At 34.2% G+C, this 24,422-nt stretch overlaps 2 protein-coding genes and 1 long non-coding RNA gene across 4 annotated transcripts; 1 reads left to right on the top strand and 2 right to left on the bottom strand.

The window, feature by feature from the left end:
* Nucleotides 1–2,201: 2,201 nt before the first annotated feature.
* LOC112708110 (uncharacterized) lies at nt 2,202–5,211 on the bottom strand. The gene is made up of 2 exons (XR_011865056.1): nt 4,873–5,211; nt 2,202–3,313 (listed from the first exon to the last, which is right to left on the bottom strand). It is a non-coding gene; the product is annotated as an uncharacterized lncRNA (long non-coding RNA).
* A 5,560-nt stretch (nt 5,212–10,771) lies between these two features.
* Nucleotides 10,772–17,741, top strand: LOC112708111 (chaperone protein ClpC, chloroplastic). Of its 2 annotated transcripts, none has more exons than XM_025760250.3 (10): nt 10,772–11,073; nt 12,159–12,740; nt 13,290–13,405; nt 13,536–13,658; nt 13,753–13,938; nt 14,529–14,744; nt 15,289–15,506; nt 15,710–15,785; nt 15,876–15,965; nt 16,161–17,741. In XM_025760250.3, exons 2-10 carry the CDS (start codon nt 12,176–12,178, stop codon nt 17,340–17,342), a joined length of 2,772 nt encoding a protein of 923 aa, XP_025616035.1. In that variant the 5' UTR covers nt 10,772–11,073; nt 12,159–12,175; the 3' UTR covers nt 17,343–17,741. The 2 variants fall into 2 exon arrangements, with proteins under 2 accessions (XP_025616035.1, XP_025616036.1); XM_025760251.3 differs by having other exon boundaries at nt 10,785–11,171.
* A 312-nt stretch (nt 17,742–18,053) lies between these two features.
* Nucleotides 18,054–23,243, bottom strand: LOC112708112 (dual specificity protein phosphatase PHS1). The gene is made up of 11 exons (XM_025760252.3): nt 22,926–23,243; nt 22,628–22,729; nt 22,364–22,500; nt 21,466–21,667; nt 21,191–21,367; nt 20,923–21,083; nt 19,692–20,703; nt 19,454–19,600; nt 19,135–19,362; nt 18,846–19,003; nt 18,054–18,681 (listed from the first exon to the last, which is right to left on the bottom strand). The coding sequence occupies exons 1-11, from the start codon at nt 22,986–22,988 to the stop codon at nt 18,321–18,323; spliced, it is 2,748 nt and encodes a 915-aa protein (XP_025616037.1). The 5' UTR covers nt 22,989–23,243; the 3' UTR covers nt 18,054–18,320.
* Between the last annotated feature and the right edge of the window lie 1,179 nt (nt 23,244–24,422).

Consider the following 24,422-nt stretch of genomic DNA (forward strand, 5'->3'; position numbering starts at 1 on the left):
GGCATAAGCTTTGTTGATATAGTCGGAACAACAAGGGAGAAGAGTTGGTAGAGGAAAGTTATAGATCACATTGCACAAAAAAAAAAGATGGCTCCTATATCAATGATGAAGCAAGAGCAATTAGTGTAAGTACTACTACTTATAATTGATCATAAAGTTATGACCTCAAATAGGGTAATAGTCTACTTTTCTATGTTATTTTGTTTTTTTATTTCTTTACGAAATAGTTTACTCCCCTATATCAAAATGGACCAAAAGATCTTTATAATTTCTAATTCAGCTTACTTTTAATTATCATTGCAAATTTACCTGTTATGTTTCTAGACATTTTGAACTTCGATATAATTTGAAAGTAGTTGGGGTAGAATTTAAATGATTGAGTTTCATTTATCCTTTATTTCTTTTTATAGTGGTTGACATCCTATGTTGTTATCTTTTGAGACCAATATTATACTCAATATTTGTGTGTTTTTTACTGTGATGACTGTCATACAGTTAATCATCATGTTTGGTGTGTTCTTAACATGAGATGGACCCATCAACAAAATGATTGTATTTGCTAATTTGTGTCTGTAGAAAAAAATTGAGGAGATTGAGTAATAGGATGAGTCTTCTAGAGTATTGTCTCAAAATGATTCCATTGCTCAGGTTTTCGGAAAAGAGAAACCGGGTAGAGTACGTGATGTGGGTTTCGAACCGACTCCTAGTCAACTCTTCAGTCCGAATTTACATGTGCCTGGCAACGGAGTCCAACTAGAGGAGATCCACAGGACGCTGCTTGAACTGCAGGCAGAGCTGGAAGGTGAGAAGTTGAAGAGGAAGGCGAGGGGGGATGAGGCAGCAGCAGAGAAGAAAAAGATGAAGGCGATGGAGAGTGCTCTAATTTATCTATTTCAACAGTAAAGTGAGGAGCTACCACCAGACATCGCTACAGAGATGAGTTTCGTGGAATGATAGAGTGAAAAGTAGTATATTAGGATTGGAGATATTTTGGATTGAAGCAAACATTTTGCTGAATTAGATTGAGCAACTCTTTGCAAGATATTTATTTTCTTCGTATTTTCATGAATATATTATTTTGTTTTGTAAATAATTTTTTGTTTTTGCTACAAGTTTAGATTCTAAGGTTGAAAATATTCACTCTTAAAATAATAAAAAATCTAAAAAGAATAAAAAAACAATTCTATAATATTTTAAAAAAATTATATGTGTATTTTTGAAAAACCCAATTTTTTTTCCTTAAATTAGCGGTGGTTTTAAACCACCAAAACGTTGTTCAAAGATTAAAAAATCTGTTACATCTGGCGGCGGTTTGCAACCGCTGGTAATTATGACCGAAACTATAGTACCATTTAGTGGCAGTTTGAAAACCGCCAATAAACATGAAGTAAATCGTGTCAGTCTTATTTGGCGGCGATTTTCTAATGTGTGCCACGAAATTTTGATTTAGCGGCGGTTATACCAATGGTTGGGGGAAACCGCCGCGAAACCCAATTCCAGCGCTCATATCGATGGCGGCCAGTTAGCCGGCGGCCTTAAACCGCCGCTAATCAAAAAGAAAACCGCCGGTATTCTGCGCCTCCCTTGTAGTGTGCACAAGCTAAGCCATAGATGTTTGACGCAGATAATGTAAGATTTTCAACCTTCATTATTCATCAAATTTCCTTATTATTTTTCATAATCAAAAGAGATTGGTCTTAGAGATTATATTGTTTAAAATTGGTAAATATATATAGAGAGAGAGAGGAGAAATTCTTAAATACTTTAATAATAAGAAATTTTTCGTATATATAATATGTCTCATAAGATAAGCTTAACTCGTGCATGACCTAGCAATTATCGAAGTTATTTGGCATTTAAGAGTTAATTTGGTAAAAAAAATTTAGAAATATTTATCTTATTTTGTGTTTGATAAATAAAAAAAATTAGATATTCATAATTATACATTTTAAAAATTATAGGTACTTTAAAAAGATATAAGAATGTGTTTTTTAAATTAGCTTGCATTTTAAAAAGTTTAATATAATCTCATATACTAAGTTTTATAAAAATTAAGTTTTAAAATCCATTTTAAAATTAAGTTTTATAACCTCACGTATAAATAAATTTTCATATTTTGTCTCATAAGATGATAAAGATTTGAACGGTGAAGGTTATAGTGAGAAAGAGAGAGAGTGAGAAAAGAGGGACTGTGAAGAAGGTAACTGAATGAGAGAGGAATTGTTATTATAGTAGAATGAATGATAATAAAAAGTAACAGTTACAATGTGTAAGCTATATATACATTAATAACTTAGTAACTAATAATCTCTAATAGCAAACAAGCTAATTATAAATATCCATATCAACTAACATCCCTTTTCAAATTAGGAGTGTGAATATCTAATAGTCCTAGTTTACCACAGCAAGAAGAAAATAGTCCTGGAGCCAATGTTTTGGTGAAAAAGTTTGCTGTCTGGTTGGTAAAGGTCACAGGTAACAATTTCAGGGTGACATCATTAGCCTTGTCCCTCACGATATGGCAGTCGACCTCAATGTGCTTGGTGCGCTCATGAAAAATAGGGTTGGTAACCATATGAAGTGCAGATTAGCTATCGCTATACAGCGTGAACGACTTCTCATGATTCACACAAAAAACCCTTAACAAGCGGACAAGCCATAACCCTTCACAAGTCACATTTGCTAATGCCCGGTACTCAGCATCGGATGAAGAGCGGGAGACTGTTTGTTGCTTGCTACTTTTCCAGGAAATCAGGGCAGTTCCGAGAAAGAAACAGTACTCAGACACAGATCGTCTGGTGTCCGGACAGGTTGTCCAATTGACATCAACAAACCCAGTAAGTGTGAAGTCACTATTCAAATGGAAGAACAGTCCTGTGCCAGGAGCTCTCTTTAAGTAGCGTACAATCTTCATGGCAGCTTTATGGTGATAATTAGTTGGAGATTCTAAGTACTGACTTAGCTTACCTACTGCAAAAGCAATGTGGGGTTTGGTATTGGTGAGGTATTGGAGCTTACCAATCAATCGTATATATGTTGTTGGATCTGCCATGGGTTCCCCAGATGTCTTGGATAGATGAACTGTGTAGTCCATTGGTGTCAACACAGGTTTGGCATCAAATAAGCCAAATTCTTCAATTAAAACTGTGGTATACTTCTTCTGATACAAAGCCAGCCCTTTCGTGCTATATGCTACTTCCATGCCTAAGAAATACTTGAGCTTTTTCCAGATCCTTGATGCTAAAACGATCATCTAAAAGCTTTTTTATTCAATCTATCTCACTAGCATCATTTTCAGCTAAAACAACATCATCTACGTAAACAAGAATAGCAGTAAAATTTGTAGTTGTTCTTCTTGTAAATAAAGAGTAATATGATTTTGATTGTGTGTAACCAGATTTTTGGAAGAACGAAAACAAGTTTAGCCACTGTCTGTTGGCTTGTTATGTCGTAAATCACATACCCTTTTGTGTTATGTTTGTAACCCATAGAAACACATTTTCTAGCTCTCTTGTCAAGTTTTTTCCTATGTGAATTCAAAGTGGATGCATAAGACAAACATTCGAAAGCCTTTAGAACCATTAAATCTGGTTTGTTCGAGAAAAAACATTTCATATGGGGATTTGTTTTGTAAAACAGGGTTTGGAATTCTGTTTATAAGGTGTACAACATGAGCTATAGCATAAGTCCAAAAGCAATTTGGTATTGGTGAGTGAAAAAGGAGTACTTTACCCATACCCAACAAATGTTGGTGTTTTCTTTCAACAACACCATTTTGCTGTGGTGTTTCAAAACAAGAGGTCTGATAATCAATACCTCTTGAGTTGAAGAAAGATGCAAGATTGAATTCAGCTCCATTATCAGACCTAAAATATTTGATGGTTTTTTCAAACTGGTTTTCAATGTATGTAACAAACATCTTTATTAGATTTGGAACTTCAAATTTCAGTTTCATGAAAAAAAAAAGCCAAATAAAATGAGTTTTATCATCAATGGCAGTTAGAAAGTATCTATGACAAGTAGTAGATGATGTGCCCAAAGGTCCCAAAATGTCTAAATGTACAAAATCGAATTTATCATGTGAAGAGCTGTGACTTTTTGCAAAGGATAATTTTTTTTGTTTGGCAAAATGGCAAATATCACATGGGTTGTCTTTATGATCAGAATATTCAATGAGAGGAGACTCTCTTTTTATTACAATCATTCTATTAATATGTACATGTCCTAGTCGTAGATGCCACAATTTGGCATTATTATTTGTGCCTAAGTGTCTTTGGTCCGAATTGGATTCAGAAGAGCTTGTGACGGTAGCTCCATGAGTATTTTATGTAGATTGTGATGAAGTGATTTGTGGTGCAAGGTGTTGTAATGCAGGTTGTTGTGTGGTGTGATGGATGCACTTATTCTTGAATGCTAATGTTAATGGAGTGCTGTTTGGTGTGTGTGTGTTTATTGGAGGTGCTGTCAATGAGTACAAATCATCCTTCTCATCAGCACACTCAATCATTTTTCAGGTAGTCCGGTCTTAAATCTCACATTTTGTGTTAGTAATTGAAAAGTGACATTTTAAAATCCTAGTAGCTTTTGATACTAAAAATAAATTAAAAGTTAAGGTTGGAATATAAAGAACTTCTGTGAGATAAAATTTGTTTGAAAAAATCACAGTTCCATCAATCTAGGTTAAAGTATGGCTGCCATAAGGGAGTTTAACAATAATTGGTTTTATATGGTAATAGTGATAAAAAATTTTCAATGATGATGAAACATGGTCAGTCGCTCCACTGTCTATGACCCAAGAGTTGGAGCAAAATGATTTTGTGAACAAAATATGGAAGATGTGTGAACTCATTGTGAGGGTGTAATGGAGTATACCTGAATCGGTTTGGGAAGTAGTGAGTACATGATTAGCCAGATGTTGCTATGCGGGGTTGCTGTGTTAAAGTAATGCAATCAATGTGTCTCTTTGTTCTTGAGACAATGAAATCCATGAGTTATTGCCATCGTCCCTTTGGGTTGAATGTTGCAATTCACTGTTGGCTTCTTTAATTTTCCTGCCACCAAATGAATTTGCACAGTTTATTATCTTTTGAGCTTGATTCATATGAGGAGGTAGTCCATGCTTTCTATAACATGTGTCGACTAAGTGGCCTAACTTATGACAATATGTACATATTTTAGGGGCTCCTCTACCTTCTCTTCCACCTCTGTCTCTTCCAAAGCGACCCCTTGGTGCGGAATTTATAACCTACAAACTAACCGGCAAGTGCACTGGGTCGTACCAAGTAATACCTCAGGTGAGTGAGGGTCGATCTCACGAGGATTGATGGATCAAGCAACAATAATTGAGTGATTAGCTTAGTCAGACAAACAGAAAATGGTGTTTTAGTGTTCAATTGCATTAAATAGTAAATTCAGAGTTTGAAGACAGCAAGCAATAAATTGATGTAAATAATATGGGAGAAGACAGTTAAAGCTTTAGAGATATCTATTTTTTGGATTGAATTTTCTTACTAACTATTTTAATCATGCAAGATTTAATTCATGGCAAACTATATGTGACTAGACCCTAATTCCTTAGACCTTCATAGTCTCCTCTAAAATTCATCAACTGCCAATTCCTTGGTCAATTAATTTCAATTAGAGGGTAAAGATCAAATTCCAGTTTATATGCCACAAAAATCCTAATTACCCAAATAAAAGAGGATTATATGTCACGTATCCCGTTAAATCCAGATAATTAGAATTTAGAAGAAATTGTTTTCAAGTTGTTGTTCAAGTAAAGAGCTTTTCCAAGTTATAGAAAAACTCAATTAGAAAGAGGGTCATACTTCCATTCCACCCAAATTCATAAAATAAAAAACGAAAACAATTCTTGAAATATAAACCAAAACATGGATTAAAATAGAAAAATAATAATATCAATCCATACAATAGACAGAGCTCCTAACCTTAACAGTGGATGTTTAGTTGCTCATGGTTCAGAGAAGAAAATAAGGATTCAGGTAAACTGTAGAATACCAAATGTCCCTTTGAATAGAATTCCTTTTTTTATTTTATATCTAATTCTAAAAATTTAAAATCTAATTTCTAAAATTAAAATAATATATTTTCCTATTTTAAAATTTAAATTTAAATCAGAATCAATTAAATAATATGCGCCTTGTAACGTGGGGACCACTTGGCTTCACTAGATCCGCACCTAACTTGGCAGAGAGCTGCGCCTTACTTGAGTGCCAAAATGGGACCCAAAAATCGCCCCAGCGTTTTCTGCACGTGGCGCATGTCACGCGTACGCTTTGATGGTCTATTTTGCGTGTCACGCGTACGCGTCAGGTACGCGCACGCGTCGTTGCACAAATCTCCAAATCACGCGCATGCGTCAGGTATGCACACGCGTCGCCATGGAAAGCTCCAAATCACGTGCAAACGTCAGGTACGCGCGCGTCGCTCCTCGCTGTCCTCTCATTTAATTCTTGTGCTGCAAAAACTCCATCAAATTTAGCCGAATGCTACCTAAAATAAATAGAATTGCACAAGACTCAAAGTAGCATCCATAGTGGCTAAAAGATAATTAATTCTTGATTAAACTTAACAAATTAAATACAAATTTACTAAGAAAAGATAGGAAAGATGCTCACGCATCACCCCTCCCTTGGTAGTTGTTTCCGAAATCAGAGAAATTGATTTTCTTTCCACTTTCAATTTCAAAAGAGCTTATCAGTCCACGAGTTTTGTTGATTTCTAGAAAATGTAGTTGGCGTTCTTGTTGCGTCAACATAGAAAATGCTTGATTCACATCTGGTATTGGTTTCAATAACATCATTTGTGACCGCACATGTCCATATCCATCATGAGACCTCCAAGCAATCTAACAACCTGCTTGTTCTTCCTGTAATTTCTCAATACTCCCAATCCACAAACACACTCAATTCCACAAGAATAGCTAGTAATTGGTTCTAGAGCAATTTAGCTCTTCCCAAATTGCCCTCAATTTGGTGAATTAAGCAGTAATAGTGAGCTCTCCTTGCTTAGCCACATACATCTCCTCTTCCAATTTAGCCACTCTAAATACATCATGCTGGTGGTATATATTTATGTCTCAAATCACTCCACATATCACATGTCATTTTATTCCATATCACACTTTGAGAGATTTCAGGGTTAAGAGACAAATTCAACCAAGCAATCACATAGGTATTACATTTTTCCCAAACTATAAACAGAGGATCATTCACATCGGGTTTGGGGAGAATGTCATCAATAAAACCTAATTTGTTATTACCTTTGAGAGCAAGACGCATATTTCGGGACAAAAAATGATAGTTTTATGGGTTCAATGCCACGTTCACAATGAAAATTCCAAGATTCTCAACTAGTTGCAGATAATAGGGGCTATTCAGATCAATGTGGGTGCTGGAAGGGGGATTCTGATTTGCGTTTTGATTCACGTTGCGATTTTGATTCGTATTCTAGTTCTGATTCATTCTTCCTTGAAAACTCCCAAATCTTGAAAGTTGATTCAGGAGTTTTGTGAGTGTCTGAATGTTGTTCGAAAAAAATTCATCATCTATCGTTGAAGTTGGACCTTCCATTGGCTTCTCATTCGCCATAAATAGGCCGAATCGAGAGCCTCTAGTAGCTATCTCTTCTTCCTACTATGTCCTACTCGATTATCGTCACTGATACAACGGTCTACGCTCACCACACTATGATAAAGATTTGAGTGGTGAAAATTGTAGTGAGAAAGAGAGAGAGTGAGAGAAGAGGAGCTGTGAAAAAAGTAACTAAATGAGAGAAAAATTATTATTGAAATAGAATGAATAATCACAAAAAATAATAGTTATAATGTGTAAGCTATATATGCATTATGCATTAGTAACTAATAATCTCTAACGGCAAACAAACTAATCATAAATATTTATATCAACTAACATAAGATGAATAGTACCAAAAGTTCAAATTTATTTTTAGTATGTGTTTACACAACCTTTTAGACAATCTTTAAATTTTTACACTTTTTAAATTTTATTTTTACACGGTCTACAACTTAAAAATTATTGAATTTTTTTTGTTGTTTTTACTTATCCGAAGTCTAACTTTAATATTTTGAATTTTTGACTTTATCGTCAGAAGCAACATTATCCATTGCATTCTCACTTTTTGTGTTTTGCATGTTACACTATTTTCTCAACTAAAACGAAAAAGAATTGCTTGAATTAATTTACAATATAGAGTTATGAAATCTGAATTTTCTTTTTCTTACATGAGAGGAAAAAAACTCAAAATTGAACACATGCAGCTTTTTGTTTTGTTTTGCTAATAAAAACAAATGGGAATGTTATTAGGCTAGGAGATAGTAAACAAGGAATAAACAAGTTAGAAGAAAAAAATCATAAAAAAATTGGTCTCCTATACGGCTTTGCTACAACGACGTTGATATTTAAGACTACAGAATAAGAATCAATCATATATTTTTAGGGGTTTTTTTCTCTAAAAGGAAAAATTGAAATTTCCATTTCATTTTAGATTTTATATTTAGAATTTTTTGGTCGGATTCATTGATGTTATTTAAGCATCCAACAATAGACAACAAAATCATAATTGTTAGAATCGAACTGATAATTAAATTGGTCAAATTATTAATTTATTAATTTATTATTCTAATCGATAAATTATTAGTTGAACTATTTAAATTATAATTAATAAATATAATTAAAAAATATAATTTAATTTGTAAATATTATATATTAAAAAAGAGACAAATATAATAAAAATAACTTGTTCTCAGTTCAAAGCCAATGAAAAAGTTTTTTTTTATTAATTGTTGACTTATAATTTTTATTGATTTTGTTCAATTTTAATCGATTTTTTTTTAAACAATCAAAATGTTGAATTGAATTGGTTTAGAGTCTGATTAACCAATTTTTTAATTGAATTGGCTAATCCAATCTAATTTTAACAACTCTGGATAGAATAATTCCTAAAAGGTCAAGAGAAATATTGAAGGATTTAACAGAAACAAATGAATAAATTTTTAAAAATAAGTATAATTCAAGTTAATAATTGCTATATATTTTGTTATTAATAAAAATATTAAATTGAATTATAAATATAATCATAGGGACTAAATTAAATTATAAATGATAAAATCAAGACTAAATTAAGTATTTTATAAAATAAACTATTATTTTTTAATAAAAATACTTACAAATTTACTTGATTGAACCTAACCTTTATTAGATATAATAAACTAAGTTAATAGATTATTTAATGTAAACAGGAAGAATGTTTAAGAAAATTGAATCACATTTGATATAATTACTTAACAAAATTACTTGATTGAACCTAAAATTTATTAGATATAAATAAATTTATATTTTTTGTGGTATACTCAAATTGTTAATGAAATGAATAACTAAATTGCTTATAATAATTTTAAGAAGGAAGTAAAATTGAGAGTCTCAAATGACAAATCACAAATGATTGTTGAATGGTAGATGTCACGTGCAGTGCATGTGAGAGATAGTGAAATGAAGTGGGCTACGTGTCACGTTTCCAAACACATACCTCGAATCAATCGACGGCTTCGGCATTCAGACTTTGCAATTTTTCATTCATGATCATGGCTGAAGAAAGGTAAATATTCGCGTGTATTTATTTTTATAGGAAGTTAATATTAAAAATTATTAAATAATTTAATGAATATAATTAAATTATTATTTAACAATTTTTATTATTAATTTTAGATAAAAAAATTAATCGGGTCAAAACCCGACAAGGAGATCCAAATGTTAAAATCAGTCCAATTTATCGGTTCGTTAGACAGCGATCCGACAAGGGAACCCAAACGTCAGGCCGACCCGACAAGGGAGACGACCCGCATGCTATCTTCCTTTTCACGTGGGATCCGAACAGCTTGCAGAAGTTTTTAAATAGGTGGGCTTGACCGCAAAGGACTCATCCGGATATGGTTTATAAATGGGGAGGGACCTACCCCTCTTCCAAAGTACTTCACCTATCTTAACCCTAATAGCCACGTACGGACACTGACTTGAGTGTTGGAGTTTTTACGGTGGCCGCTCACCATTCGTTCCTCACCTCGATAGCCTTGAGGAGTTTTCTGAAAAAGTCTGTCCAGGACCAATTGTCAACGACTCACTTACTTTTGATTTCTGTCAGATCCGATTCGTTCAAGATACGAGACTATGAATAAATAAACATTTTTATTAGAATTTTCATAAGTTTAAGGCGATTTTTTTAAAAGGTTTTTGACATTTATTTGAACTTTATTATATAAAAATATCTAAATTTGATTTTAAAAATCATGATTAATTGTGTTTTTAAAAAAATATGATTTTTTAAATATATGAACTCAAAAATATCAAAATAAAAAAATTACTTATCACTAAACGCAAATGCTATTAATGAGTAGATAAACATATTTTAAAAAAATCAAGTTTATTAATATATTAAAATTACTAAAAAAATTTAATTTATAATTTCATATAAACTAATAATTTTTTAGAATTTTTTTATTTCAATTTTCATTTGATTTTGATAAATTAATAATATAAATATTATAAATAATTATTCAATTTTTCTCTTTACAAATTATTCAAATAGTATAGTAAAAAATGACTATTTTGTTGAAATGACCAAATTAAATGTTTATATAAATTATTAAAATTAGTTATATTTTACATGTGAAGTATCAGAAAATGAGAGTCGGCGAGGTGACACTAAAAATTAGATATATATATTTTAGAGAGACAAAAGAAAAAGATATCTTGAAGGAGTGGGTTACGACCACATTTTTCTTTTTATTTTTATCTCTCTTTTTCCTTTTTTCCCTTTCTCTCCCATATTTATATATATTTGATTATTTTCTCATATTATTATTATTATTATTATTATTATATAAACACTTTCTCTGCTTCATTTCCTCTTTTCACTTCATAAAAAAAGGACCTTCCTTTCTCTCTCTCTCTCTCTCCCTATTCTTTTTCTTTTTCTTTTTCTTTTTCTCAATTTTAATAACCCTATCGTATATCGGATTTTTGTGCAGAGTTTCTGGTGAGTTCAATTTTCTTTTCCATTTTGGATTTGGTGTTGCTCTGTTACACTTTCCCTTTCTTTTCTTCTTTGCCTTTGTTAGCTCAAAAGCTGCTTCAGTTAGGTTTTCTTTATTTATTTATTCATTTGTTTATCTTGTTTCGGAGTTTTCGTTTCTCGATTTTGGTTTCAATTATTGTTGAATTATTATTATTATTATTATTATTATTATTATTCGGTTCTGTAGTTTCATCATCTTATTAAGGTTACTGATTCATTAATTGAAGCGTTTCCCAATTGTGGATTATATTACTGTTATGGTTTATTCCGTTAATTAGTGTTTTACTTGCTACTTTAGCTATACGTATGTACTTGATTATTGTGTTCTTTTGTAATCTTGTGTTAGTTTTTTATCTCTTGGTTTATTTGTTATCATCATTAGCTTTTTCAAGCTCCAAGTATGTTGTAATTTGTAAATGGGTTTTAGTTGGAAGAAGAAATGGATAATTCAGAATAAGCAAAATGAAGGATATTACTTTCCCTTGAATTGTCATGAGCTTAAAATGATGTCTTGAAAGGACCACACGAATTAACACTTGATTCCTTCCTTGAACTTTATTTCCATGATTTCTATTAGTTTTTCCAATAAGATGTAATACTTTTTAGGCAAGATAATGTGCTGTGAGCTTTGGCATCCTTGGTTTTGGTCATCTTTATTATTTCCCAAATGATTTGAAATATCTTTGATGTTCATTGTATGTTTGAAAGGTATGATCAGCGGATGTGTTGCTCTATCTGATAACTTGCTTTGAAGTTTGGTTAATATCATCGCTCTAATTAATTTTAAATTCCTTTGCACTAAACTTCTTCTGAATGTTGTTCTTCCCATAATAGTTTTATATATTCTTTTTTTTTTTTCAACTTTGAGGAGGAAGTTAAATATTTTGATCTATTAGATGTATGTACAAGTGCTTATTCTCATGGCTGTCATGTAGTAAAAAATTTTTCGATTGATGCTTGCCATGGTGAATCTTTTTGTTTGTTAATAGATATTCTGTTTTTCAAGTGTGTTACTTGTTGCTTAATATTCTTCATAAAAATTGCAGCCAGCTATTCAGGAATCATGGCTAGGGTTTTGGCTCAGTCAGTTAATGTCCCTGGTCTAGTGGCCGGGCATCGGCGTGGCCAACATAAGGGATCAGGAAAATCCAGAAGATCTGTCAAAATGATGTGTGCTTTACGAACAAATGGACTAAGAATGGCAGGTTTTTCAGGACTACGTACAGTTAATCCTTTGGATACTATGTTGAGACCTGGACTGGATTTTCACTCGAAGGTGTCAATTGCAACTTCTTCACGGCGAGCAAAGCCTATCAGAGGTGTTCCTAAAGCCATGTTTGAGCGTTTCACAGAAAAAGCAATCAAGGTGATTATGCTTGCCCAGGAGGAAGCAAGACGTCTTGGTCACAATTTTGTTGGAACAGAGCAGATTCTTTTGGGTCTTATTGGTGAGGGCACTGGTATTGCCGCTAAGGTTCTGAAGTCTATGGGAATCAACCTTAAAGATGCACGTGTTGAAGTGGAGAAGATAATAGGAAGGGGTAGTGGGTTTGTAGCTGTTGAGATTCCATTTACTCCTCGTGCAAAACGTGTTTTGGAACTCTCATTAGAGGAAGCTCGCCAACTTGGTAAAAACAATTTTTCTTTTTTTTTTTTTCACCGATCTTTATATAGTTATTTGTTTGTTTTGGTTGCAAAAAAGCATTCGTACATTAACAGTGGTTGATTCCCCGTATGCTTATCTTCCTATTTCTATGAGGTTTTCCCCTTTTTAATTAATTTTTACTTGAAATAAGGTAGAAGTGATTGGTGATATGGGACACAATACAATTATCTATTTTTCTCAAGTGGTTCATCTAAGTTTGATTTCTTATAGAGGATGATGAGCAAAGTGAAAAAGCATTTTCGATAAGCTGCCATATTGTGTAAAGTGCAATTGTGCCAAGAGTAATCTATAAGTTGGCTCCAATGTTGATGCAAATTGACACTTGTATCTTGTGATAAAATCTTGCTTCTAATTATTGCATGCCCATTGAGGCTTAACCTATTCATGGTGTGCCACAATCAAATGATTCTCTTGTCTGTAATACATGATAGATATTTTATGTTCAGTGATTCAGTTGTAATTATTTGGTCTTAGCGTGTGATGTTGAAGTCTTAAACCTTGATATTTACAGGTCACAATTATATTGGATCTGAGCACTTGCTTCTGGGTCTTCTTCGTGAGGGTGAAGGTGTAGCAGCACGTGTTCTTGAAAACTTGGGTGCTGACCCAACTAATATTCGAACACAGGCTAGTTTTATTCCCTTATTTACTTCTTTTCCCACTTACTTCTGCATGCACACTCTGCTTCCTTGGTGCTTTATAATACATATATACCTTCTTTAGTCTTGTCTAATATGTTTATGCTGAATGGGCACAGGTTATTCGCATGGTTGGTGAGAGTGCTGACAGTGTTACTGCAACTGTTGGGTCAGGAAGTAGTGGCAATAAGATGCCAACATTGGAGGAGTATGGCACCAATTTAACCAAGTTAGCAGAGGAGGTAATTGAGAATTCCTAGTTAACTGGTACAGATGCTTGAGTGTGGATGATTCTGAATTCTTCATGAAAGTTCACTTATTTTCCTCTGCAATCAGGGAAAATTGGATCCAGTTGTGGGAAGGCAGCCACAAATAGAACGTGTCACTCAAATTTTGGGTCGTCGCACCAAAAATAACCCTTGTCTTATTGGAGAACCCGGTGTTGGTAAGACAGCAATTGCTGAAGGTCTTGCTCAGAGGATTGCAAATGGTGATGTACCTGAAACCATAGAGGGAAAAAAGGTTTGTTGAAATAATTTTATCTTCACAGATCTTAAATATTTTGTAGTTAAAATTGTGATTTGTCATTATCGTCTTCAATACTATTAACATCTTCAAGTTATTGTATTCATTCAAACTAATTATAAAATAATATCCTGTTTCTTCACTGATTTTTACATGTCACAAAAAATATTTGTTTCCTAACATTGTTCGGCCATCGTTTACATCATGCTGTCTCATTTTTGTTCTTCTGATTGTGTGATAGTAATTTCATCTCACTAAGTTTGGGATACAAATTTTTTTTTTGAATTTCGGGGGGTGTTTGGTATGATTTTTGGGATTCTAAATAATGATTTTTTCTCAATTACATTTGGCATGCAAATGTCTGTTTGACACACTACTAATCTATTACAATAATGGCACTTCAGGAGAAAATCATGCATTTTTAGATCTCTTCTTTTCTTACCTTGTCAAATTTTGGGAAATAAAGTATTGGTAGAGACAAATACTGTTTGAAGGGGTCATAGATGTATCTTTATTTGGAGTTAGTAGTTACCCTTTGATAATGTTTCATTATATTCTAATTATGTATCCTACTATGTATGCTTTAGGTTATAACCCTTGATATGGGTTTGCTTGTTGCTGGAACTAAATATCGTGGTGAGTTTGAGGAGAGGTTGAAGAAACTGATGGAGGAAATTAAACAAAGTGATGAGATAATACTTTTTATCGATGAAGTGCACACCCTAATTGGAGCTGGAGCAGCTGAAGGGGCTATTGATGCTGCTAACATACTAAAACCTGCTCTTGCAAGGGGTGAACTGCAGGTAATTTCCCTTTACATGTTAAAACTGGCTTATGGATAAACTGTGTGATGAACATTTATTTCAAAGTCAATATATTAAGGATATTTGGCTTTTGGATTTTACTGGTACATCATTTGGGAGCCTTTTAATCAAAATGTGGAAAAAAGGGGACAAAACACCTTTCTGATAATAAAATATCCATAGCCACTTCAAAGTCCAAAAAGTTAAAACATTGGAGGTCTGCTATAGGTCAGCTATCACATCTCAATTAAGATACACGGTCAGAAATTGGTGCTAGCTTGTACGCAAACAAATAATGGGCTCAACTTTCCAAATTAGCATTGGAAACTTCCATACAAATATAGAAATATTGGCATTGAGTTGTTTCATTGTCTGTTAATAATAGGATGCAGGATGATCAAATTATGCCTATTTTGATGGGTTAATTGTCTATGGCCAAGCTACACCAAAAATAATGAGCATCTGGAACTTGATTGATATTGCTAAATTCAGATGCTACTTTCCCTGGTGAATGTGTGCTAAAGAAGTGTTTTGTTTTCTCCAGTGTATTGGAGCCACAACACTTGATGAATACCGGAAACACATTGAAAAAGATCCAGCTTTGGAGAGACGATTCCAGCCAGTTAAGGTGCCGGAGCCAACTGTAGATGAAACCATACAAATACTGAAAGGACTTAGAGAACGCTATGAAATTCACCACAAGCTTCGGTATACTGATGAGGCTCTTGTAGCTGCTGCACAGCTGTCTTACCAATATATCAGGTTGGTTATTATTCATATGTTTTGCTCATCTTGTTTATTTGCTGTGAAATTCAATCTAGGGTAGAGAATGCTGCCTTGTCCTTGAACTCAGGATGCTGTTCATGTTAGATTTATTGAATTTAGCATCAGCAATTGCAATTGTATAATACAATTGCTCTATGTTTTGCCATATTTCCCCTCTCAAAAATAATTGTGTATTGCAGTGATCGATTTTTGCCAGACAAAGCTATAGATCTTATTGATGAAGCTGGTTCACGTGTCCGGCTGCAACACGCACAGGTATGTTGTTTGCCTACCTTAAAACTAGCTGTTCGTGTAGCAACTAGCATCCGTTTTTGACCTAATTTGGTTATATTTATGTACTTCCAGTTGCCTGAAGAAGCAAGAGAACTTGACAAGGAACTCAGGCAGATTGTTAAGGAGAAAGAAGAAGCTGTTCGCAACCAAGACTTTGAGAAGGTAATGTTTTTCTCTAAATGTAAAATGTGCAAATGTTTTCTTTCAGCTACGATGATCAAGTGGGATAATATTGTTTGTCTGAAAACAATGATTCACTGATGTTTTTTGCTTAAGGGTTTAGGGTTGTTTTAATATTCATTATTCAAGTGTACAGTTTCTTGCCCGAAGATTGACAATAGATGGAAATTTTAATAGGCTGGAGAACTACGAGATAGAGAAATGGATCTTAAGGCACAAATATCAACACTTGTAGAGAAAGGCAAGGAGATGAGCAAGGCAGAGAGTGAAGCAGGAGACTCAGGTCCCATTGTGACGGAAGTTGACATACAACATATTGTCTCCTCTTGGACTGGTATCCCTGTTGAGAAAGTCTCAACCGATGAATCCGATCGCCTCCTTAAGATGGAGGAGACATTGCACAAGCGTGTCATTGGTCAGGATGAAGCAGTGAAAGCAATTAGCCGAGCTATTCGTCGAGCCCGGGTTGGATTGAAAAACCCTAATCGTCCAATTGCCAGCTTCATCTTTTCTGGTCCAACTGGTGTCGGGAAGTCTGAATTGGCGAAAGCATTGGCTGCATATTACTTTGGCTCTGAAGAAGCCATGATTCGGCTAGACATGAGTGAATTCATGGAGAGGCACACCGTCTCTAAACTCATAGGTTCGCCTCCTGGATATGTTGGTTACACCGAAGGTGGCCAACTGACTGAAGCAGTTCGGCGTCGTCCTTACACTGTTGTGCTCTTTGATGAGATTGAGAAAGCCCATCCTGATGTATTCAACATGATGCTTCAGATCCTGGAAGATGGTAGACTTACAGATAGCAAGGGAAGAACCGTGGATTTCAAGAACACGCTTCTCATAATGACGTCGAATGTTGGAAGCAGTGTAATTGAGAAAGGAGGCCGGAAAATAGGATTTGATCTGGATTACGATGAGAAGGACAGCAGCTACAACCGAATCAAGAGCTTGGTGACCGAGGAGCTAAAACAATACTTCAGGCCAGAGTTCTTGAACAGGCTGGATGAAATGATTGTCTTCAGGCAACTCACAAAACTCGAGGTGAAGGAGATTGCTGACATAATGCTAAAGGAGGTGTTTGACAGACTAAAGACCAAAGATATCGAACTTCAAGTGACGGAAAGATTTAGAGACAGAGTAGTTGAGGAAGGTTACAACCCTAGCTATGGAGCTAGGCCTCTAAGGAGAGCCATAATGAGACTTTTGGAGGACAGCATGGCTGAGAAGATGCTTGCTAGAGAGATCAAAGAAGGTGACTCTGTGATAGTTGATGTTGATGCTGATGGCAATGTGATTGTTCTCAATGGTAGCAGTGGTACTCCAGAGTCCTTGCCAGAGGAGGCTCTTCCTGTATAATGGGGTTATTACCTTTGATAATAGTAATACCTGTACTAATAATATATATACACATTTGATCTAAACCATAGTCATAGTTTCTGTTTTACTTGTCAATGGACGTTCAGCTTTTAATGGATCACAGATTCCCAGTCAGGTTTCGCCCATAGCCAATCAAAACTAGTAGAGAAGAAAGGGGTGACCATGGAAGAAGACAAATGGTATGTGTGAATGGTGAGGTACGTTGATCAATTACTTCAAAAGCTGGGTGTTTTTTCAAAAGTTTCCAATGGTTCAATCTATGTAATCTCCCTGCATTTGTTGTAAATTGTTAATTTGTTATGGTGTATTCAAATGCTTGAAAGGAAGTACATGTAATGATAGGTTCCAAGTAATTAGTACAATTGCTTTAGTCCCAAATGCCTCTATAGAAAAATGTTGCTATATGATGGCGGATTTGCTGTCACAACATTGCAAGATTTCCAATTCTACAGAGGATTAATGTTTACAACTTAATCCAATATACTAAACAGTTTAAATTACTTAAATTGTTATAAAAACCTAGCTATTCCATGTGAAAAAGCTTCACTCTGGCAGTTCAATGCTCCAAAACTCGTTTGATATACAATAGGAGCTAGATTAAGGTACTAAGATGTACGGCATATTTTTGTTTAACCATTAGGGAGGTTTGCTAATGCTACTGCTATGTATTAAATGATAAAGCAGTGTTAATGTTACTTAATCCGATATTTGGAACATTTTTGAAATAAAATAATAGTCAATACTCATTCCTGATGGCATGATACCATATGACAAGTTTATGTCTTCAGGAACCAACTTTTCTTTTATATTTAATAAAGTAACAAAAGAATTGAACTATAACCACATAATTAACAAGCCCCTTCTTCTACTTTACACTTTGCATAAAGAAAAATAGAGAAAATACAATGAAAAGCCAACAGAGTTAAGTAACCTTTCTTCATGTCTTGCTAGAGTAATCTATTCATCTATCATTGACTGAGACTGCCTCTGTGTCGGGCTAACACTACCGCCGCGGCTAACCTTCAAAGCCGTCAGTGCCTTCTGTATTTCCATTGTCATGGCACTATCTACACTCCCGGACGACAGCTTTTTATGCAACTTCTGGAGATGGAGCTTAAGTGAGCTGCTGCTTAATCCGGCATTCTTGCCGCAGATGGGGCAAACTTTCATTGTTGGTTTTCGTTGTTGCCACTCCATAGATACCTTTCCATGCAGCTTTTTATCCAGTTCCTGTAAGATCTTTGCAAAACCGTCGTTTGGCTGTGCTCGGCGGTGTACTCGCTTCAGTGTGTTCCATGCTTCTAAAAGAGTGAACTTCCTATATATTGATATAAATTACATTGATTTGTTAGTGTGCCAAGTTTCAAAATGACATATATTTTGAAAAGGAGTATAATATATAAATAGCTATTAAGATTCAAAAACATTTAACTATTTTAACTATTTAAGAAGATTGCATAATTTCAAATCTCTTTTACTTACTTTCTGAGCATTAAGTAAGCAAGAACCAGAGTAACACTTCTGCTTCTCCCCTCAAAACAATGAACTAAAACTCTCTGACCAATCTGCTCAACATAATCTATAAAATCACAAGCTTCTTCAAATATCCTGCTGATGTTACAATCTTCATTGTCACTCACCTATTTTCAATGAGAAAGAACAGGACCAATGTAAGAGTTAAATCACTGACATAATAAATAAAATGATTAAGCGTCAGCATTAACATGGTGCAAACAAATACCATTGGGTGAGACATGATAATACGACTTACAGAGAAATTTTTATATGTAAATAGATCAGGAAACTGAGAATCGGCCTGTCCAATTTCGTTAGTACACAAACACAATATATGTGTGATTCCCAAGCGTTGCAACGTGTATATAGATCTTGCAGCCAGTGCTCCACCAACATAGAGAGTATTTGTAATGGCGGAAGGTTTCTCTGTATTCGCAGCCTCAGATATCAACACAATCCTCTCAAGGATATGCTCAAGTCTTATCTGAAAGTTCAAGGAGTAAATGCTTCATATGGAAATACATAAATGAACCAAGTTTAAGATGTTATTTTTTGGTGTATTAAAATGAATTTACCTTCAGTTCATATGCATCAATGACAAAGTTGTCGTCACTACCTTCGAAAAAACCTGTATTGAAATTGTTGTCTTGGCATAACTTGATGACATCATTTTTAAGCATTTCATTCCACTGTTCCAGTTCTTTACTAGATTCAGCATCAACCTTGAAGATTGAAATTAGGATGAAGTATAAGACACAAGGAAAGTAAAAAAAAGATGGGATTTTACATAGCAAAATTATGTTAGAAACCAACCTTTGCAAATTTATTGAAGTCTCGAAGCTTAGCTGTTAAGCGAAGACCACTATGTGATTCTGCGCTTCCTTTTGAGTGCTTTCCATGACAACCTTCTCTTGATGCAGACCCGGAGTCACAACAATCATGATGGTTATCATGAGGAGACCTCTCTCTACCTGTTGGAGAGGAACTGCTACCAGCAGCAATGGGTGAAGAAAATTCATCTTTTTCAGATTCCAAAGACGAAATTTTGCTTATAATATTCATAAGGGATCTTAACATGTTATCAAGTTTCTGGTGAAGTGTCAGTAGGAATATATAGAACCCCTGCAGATCCCTAAGAGCAGCGCGAAAACTACAACGAAACTCATGAACTACTGTTATGTCACTAGCAGTTGCAGGTACATCAGTTACCGGATTTATGTCTTCTGGTGCAGGACATCCTAATTTGCCTCCGGTTATATCATATAGCAGGTTTGAGGAAAACTCGGAACTGTTAAGTAGCAACTCAACCAACTTGGGATAATTAGTCTGATCATCTGCACGTTTTCCAGTAGGGGGCCGGCGAGGAACACCAGAATCAATAGCCACAACATTAAAGTTAGTACAAGGTGATTCTCCTGATGTTTGACCATTAAGACTCATCCTAGTAGATATTGCTGATTCCACTATATCCGAAACATCTGAGCGTTGTGATAACAATGTAGGATTCCGAGAACTTGATTTGGAATCCATTGAAACTGACCTCCTCTCATTTTGAAGTGCTCGAACCACCCTTGGTCCGTAATGGTTCATTGCAGAATCTAAAGCTTCTCCTAGTGTGTCTGTATTTGCTGAGATTAACTTTTCAGCAAACAACAAATTTGCGGAGTTCCCTCGCCACCTAAGTTGCCGGCAAGGGAGCCTATCTTCATTTCTAATGACAAGGTCCAACATCAGTACCCTGCCAAGGGCTGCTGATGTTCTTTCTGCAGTTTCCCGATATTCGAATGCATAGGGACTTTCAAGCAAAGGTGAACCATGTACATAACTGCAAAAAGATTACAAATCCTTATGAAAATACAATTATGGTGGTCGCACGCCACATTCGAAAACTGAAATGACTAAATCAAGACCAGGCATTGAAATTAGAATCATTGTTTGTAACAAAATAATATCATTAGATGGTAGTGATAACATGACAACAATAGAACATAATTCACAAAAATATTATAAACCATATCATTGGAATACCGGATTTCAATCGTACCTCATAAAATAGAGACATCGGCCGAGTTCAAGTGCTTCCAAAAGTTCTGAGCAAGTCATTTCGCCACTCTCATCACCCTTAGAACTTGCTGCATCTCTAGCTTTTTCTGTAGCTTCCTTTATTTGGAGCCACTCAGAACTAGTATTGTGAATCACTCTAGCCTGCATTTTCCAGATAGAAAAGAATGAATACGCTAGAAGTAAATCTTCATATCTGAAGCTTGCAATGTGATGGTTGTGTTCCTGAAAGAATAAAGCATAGAAACAACCTGCGGAGTTCGAACTCCCAACCACCTAGCAAATTCATAACCAAGGCGTTCTGATTGTGTTGCCAATCTTGATGATGATATTTTTATAACGGCCGCTGCTTCTTTCGGAAAAGCACCATCGCCCCCAAGGCCATTGAAAAAAGCAAAGAAGACAACCCCTCCAGAATTTACAGTTACCTATTACACATACAAATCATTCGTGTGCACTTCAAACACTCTATTCTAATTCAGTACTACAAGATATCTAATTTGTATGATTGTAAGAAAAAACAGACCTCAAGAGCTTTATTCATTTCATCCTCGGAATTCTCATTGATGCTGCTGTGTTCAGTGTGGTGAAGCGAAGTGAGCCTGTCCCAAGAAAACATGCTTGATTCAATGTCCAACATTTCGGCTTTACCGAGCCTCTCCCACAAGTTAACCTCAGTTTGTTTTGGAGGCTGATCGCTCGTTGCATCTTCAATAGCCTCACCAGGGCTAACACATAAAAGTTATGATCACCATTAGCAACATGGACAATTTCACAACATACACATCACAGAGAAAAGGAAAAAGAAAAGCTTTCATTATGCACCTTTACAACCCCACTTCCAAAAGATTAATCTTTAGCATTCAATGAAACAATATGAAAACGAAAACTTAAATTGCCATAACCTACTTGAGTAATACGCTACTATTTAATTTGTCATGCTTGCATTTACCTCGACTTACGATTACATGGAATGTCACTATGTCAGTATCACATTTCACAAAATTAAGTGATATCAGGTGTAAAATCGACTTAAATGTATAATTCTACGAATCGAATGGTATTATCCTACATGATATTGCCTAATCAGTGAAATTTACTAATTTCCTCTTCCTAAGAGTGCCACACTATACAACCTCCCATAACAACTTCTTCAACCACCATAATTCCAAACCATGTTACCTGAACACCAAAAATCAGACACTGGTATAGAATGCAAATTGAAATACAAAATACATGTTAAAAATAAGTTAAAAAACACATGTAATTATACACTCTCTTCTACCCATATTCCTCATTTTTCAATCTTTGATGGGGCAATTTTCAACTCAAACACATAACATCACTTACTCCTGTGATATATAGAAATTGATTTTCTGAGGATTGAAAGTAGAAAGTAGAAAGTAGTAGTAGTAAATAAGAACCTAGAAGAAGGCATGGTAGAAAGGCGGTTAGGGAATCCAGAAGGTCCAAACTTGGAAGTGCGTTTACGAACCAATTGAAGCCATTGCGTGAACTTGTACGCAGGCCCTGCTGCTATATCTCCCAACATATACAATACCTGCATTTTCATTCATTCCCAAAAATCAAGTTTCAATTTTTATTCAGTTTTGGACAGTTACATAGGAACCCAAAGTTAGAAACAAAGACAAAAATACACAACACAGATAATGAAGAAGAAATCAGACCCTGGAAGTAACAGTGAGAGGCAATGGTGACTCTGGAAGTTGAGATTCCTCTGCTTCAACTTCCAATTGATGATGATGATGATGATTCTCTTCTTCTTTTCCCTGCAATTCACACACCCACATGTAAATTCTAAAACTTTACAAGATCACAGTTGGAACTTGATGATTATATGTGATATAGATTAATGGGGTTGATGCAAGTTTTCTTCTTTTTCAATTTTTCCCACTCGAATTGTAGAAATTAGTGCGAAAAGAGAAAATTGCAAAAGAAGAAGAGGGAGTAAGTATATATAAAAACCTGATTTTGTTGAGAAGGATTAGTAATGAGTAGAGGATGCTGGTTTTGTTGGTCTTTTCTCATTTTTGTAGGGAGGGAAAAGCTGCAACAAATTGTTGTGAGGGAAAGTAGTTTGCTTTTTTCAAAGGGAGGATTGGAGGAGGGAAGAACCTACTAATACTCTCTATTACTTCAGATTCAACTCATTCAAGATCACTAATTTTGCATTAATTATTAATTTTAATGCACAAATGCTTTTAATTACGACAACATGGCACTAGCAAAAATAACTACTTTTATCATCTAAGCATAAATAGTTTAAAAGATCATTTAGACTCTAGTGTATCAAAATTAAGCTCTACTAGTTATTATTATTATTATTATTATTATTGAAATTGTTGCCCTTTTTATACAATAGAGATTCTGGGATGCAGGTTTAGCGGTTTTGAAATCTCTTTTATCTCATTTGAGTTTGGATTTGCATTTTTCGTCTAAAAACATTATTTTCTGATTATTAATTGGGTACTAAGAGAAGGAACAATAAAAATTATTTCTCTCTCTCTCTTTCTTTTTTTTTTACGGGTAATTCTTTGACTTATTTGATTGGAGGGAAAAATTATAATTAGATTAACAATTTACTTTATATGTACCACTAGTAGATATTTAATTATGTATTAGTATATCAATAAAAATTATTTAATTTAATTATTTATTATCTAAAAAATCATGTATTTGTAAAATATTTAATTGGATGATGTACAGTAAGTGTCTAATAATAAAGGTGATAATAGAAAAAAAAAATTTAAATAGCGTTTGTTTTGAGGTATTAGGATAAAAATTAGAAAATTAGGATTTATAATGTTTGTTAGTCTAGAGATGGGTACTGAAATTTTAGTTTCTATTTTTAAAATTTCAGTATTTTAATATCTCCAAAAAGTGAAAACACAGAAAATTAAATTTTTTTGGAATAAAAACTAAAATTTTAATAACATTTTATACCTAAAATACTCTTATTTCAATTAATTAATTTCAACTTTATTCTTTATGTAAATTAAATTAAAATTTCATTTCTGTTTCAGTCTCTCTATCTTCCATTTTATATCAAATACTCTCTCTCTTAATCTTTATTTCTCAATCTCGTCTTCTGTCTCTCTTCCAAATAATACCGAATCCTAAAGTAGATTTCCAACATTGGTGAGTGGTGAGTGGTGTGAATACTTACAAATACATTTTTTTTTCAAATCAGAGAAGTTAGAATCGATAATATAATTCTCTTTGCACACTAGTACTTGGCTTAGTTATTGTTACTATAGTACATACAATTTTTTTAAAGAAAGAAAATGTTAAAATTAATTGGTAAATATTAGATCAAGTGTTAAAATGAATTCTTTAAACATATTCTTAAATCTTTTATTAAATTTCTATCACTTGAAGGGGGCACAATTTATTATGAGCCCCATTTTTCTCTTCATATTGGAGCATAAAAAAAAGTTCTTTGTTTTTGGTGTTGTTTGTGAA

Source organism: Arachis hypogaea, chromosome 8 (genome assembly GCF_003086295.3).
Source record: "Arachis hypogaea cultivar Tifrunner chromosome 8, arahy.Tifrunner.gnm2.J5K5, whole genome shotgun sequence".
Lineage (NCBI taxonomy): Eukaryota > Viridiplantae > Streptophyta > Magnoliopsida > Fabales > Fabaceae > Arachis > Arachis hypogaea.

Coding starts and splice junctions, on each gene's coding strand:
- LOC112708112 (XM_025760252.3), bottom strand. CDS start 22,988: ATGAGAAAAGACCAACAAAACCAGCATCCTCTACTCATTACTAATCCT. Junction 22,730..22,925: donor ATCCTTCTCAACAAAATCAG/GTTTTTATATAT, acceptor TGTGAATTGCAG/GGAAAAGAAGAAGAGAATCA. Junction 21,084..21,190: donor TGGGAGTTCGAACTCCGCAG/GTTGTTTCTATG, acceptor TGGAAAATGCAG/GCTAGAGTGATTCACAATAC.
- LOC112708111 (XM_025760250.3), top strand. CDS start 12,176: ATGGCTAGGGTTTTGGCTCAGTCAGTTAATGTCCCTGGTCTAGTGGCC. Junction 12,741..13,289: donor AGAGGAAGCTCGCCAACTTG/GTAAAAACAATT, acceptor TGATATTTACAG/GTCACAATTATATTGGATCT. Junction 13,659..13,752: donor TAACCAAGTTAGCAGAGGAG/GTAATTGAGAAT, acceptor CTCTGCAATCAG/GGAAAATTGGATCCAGTTGT.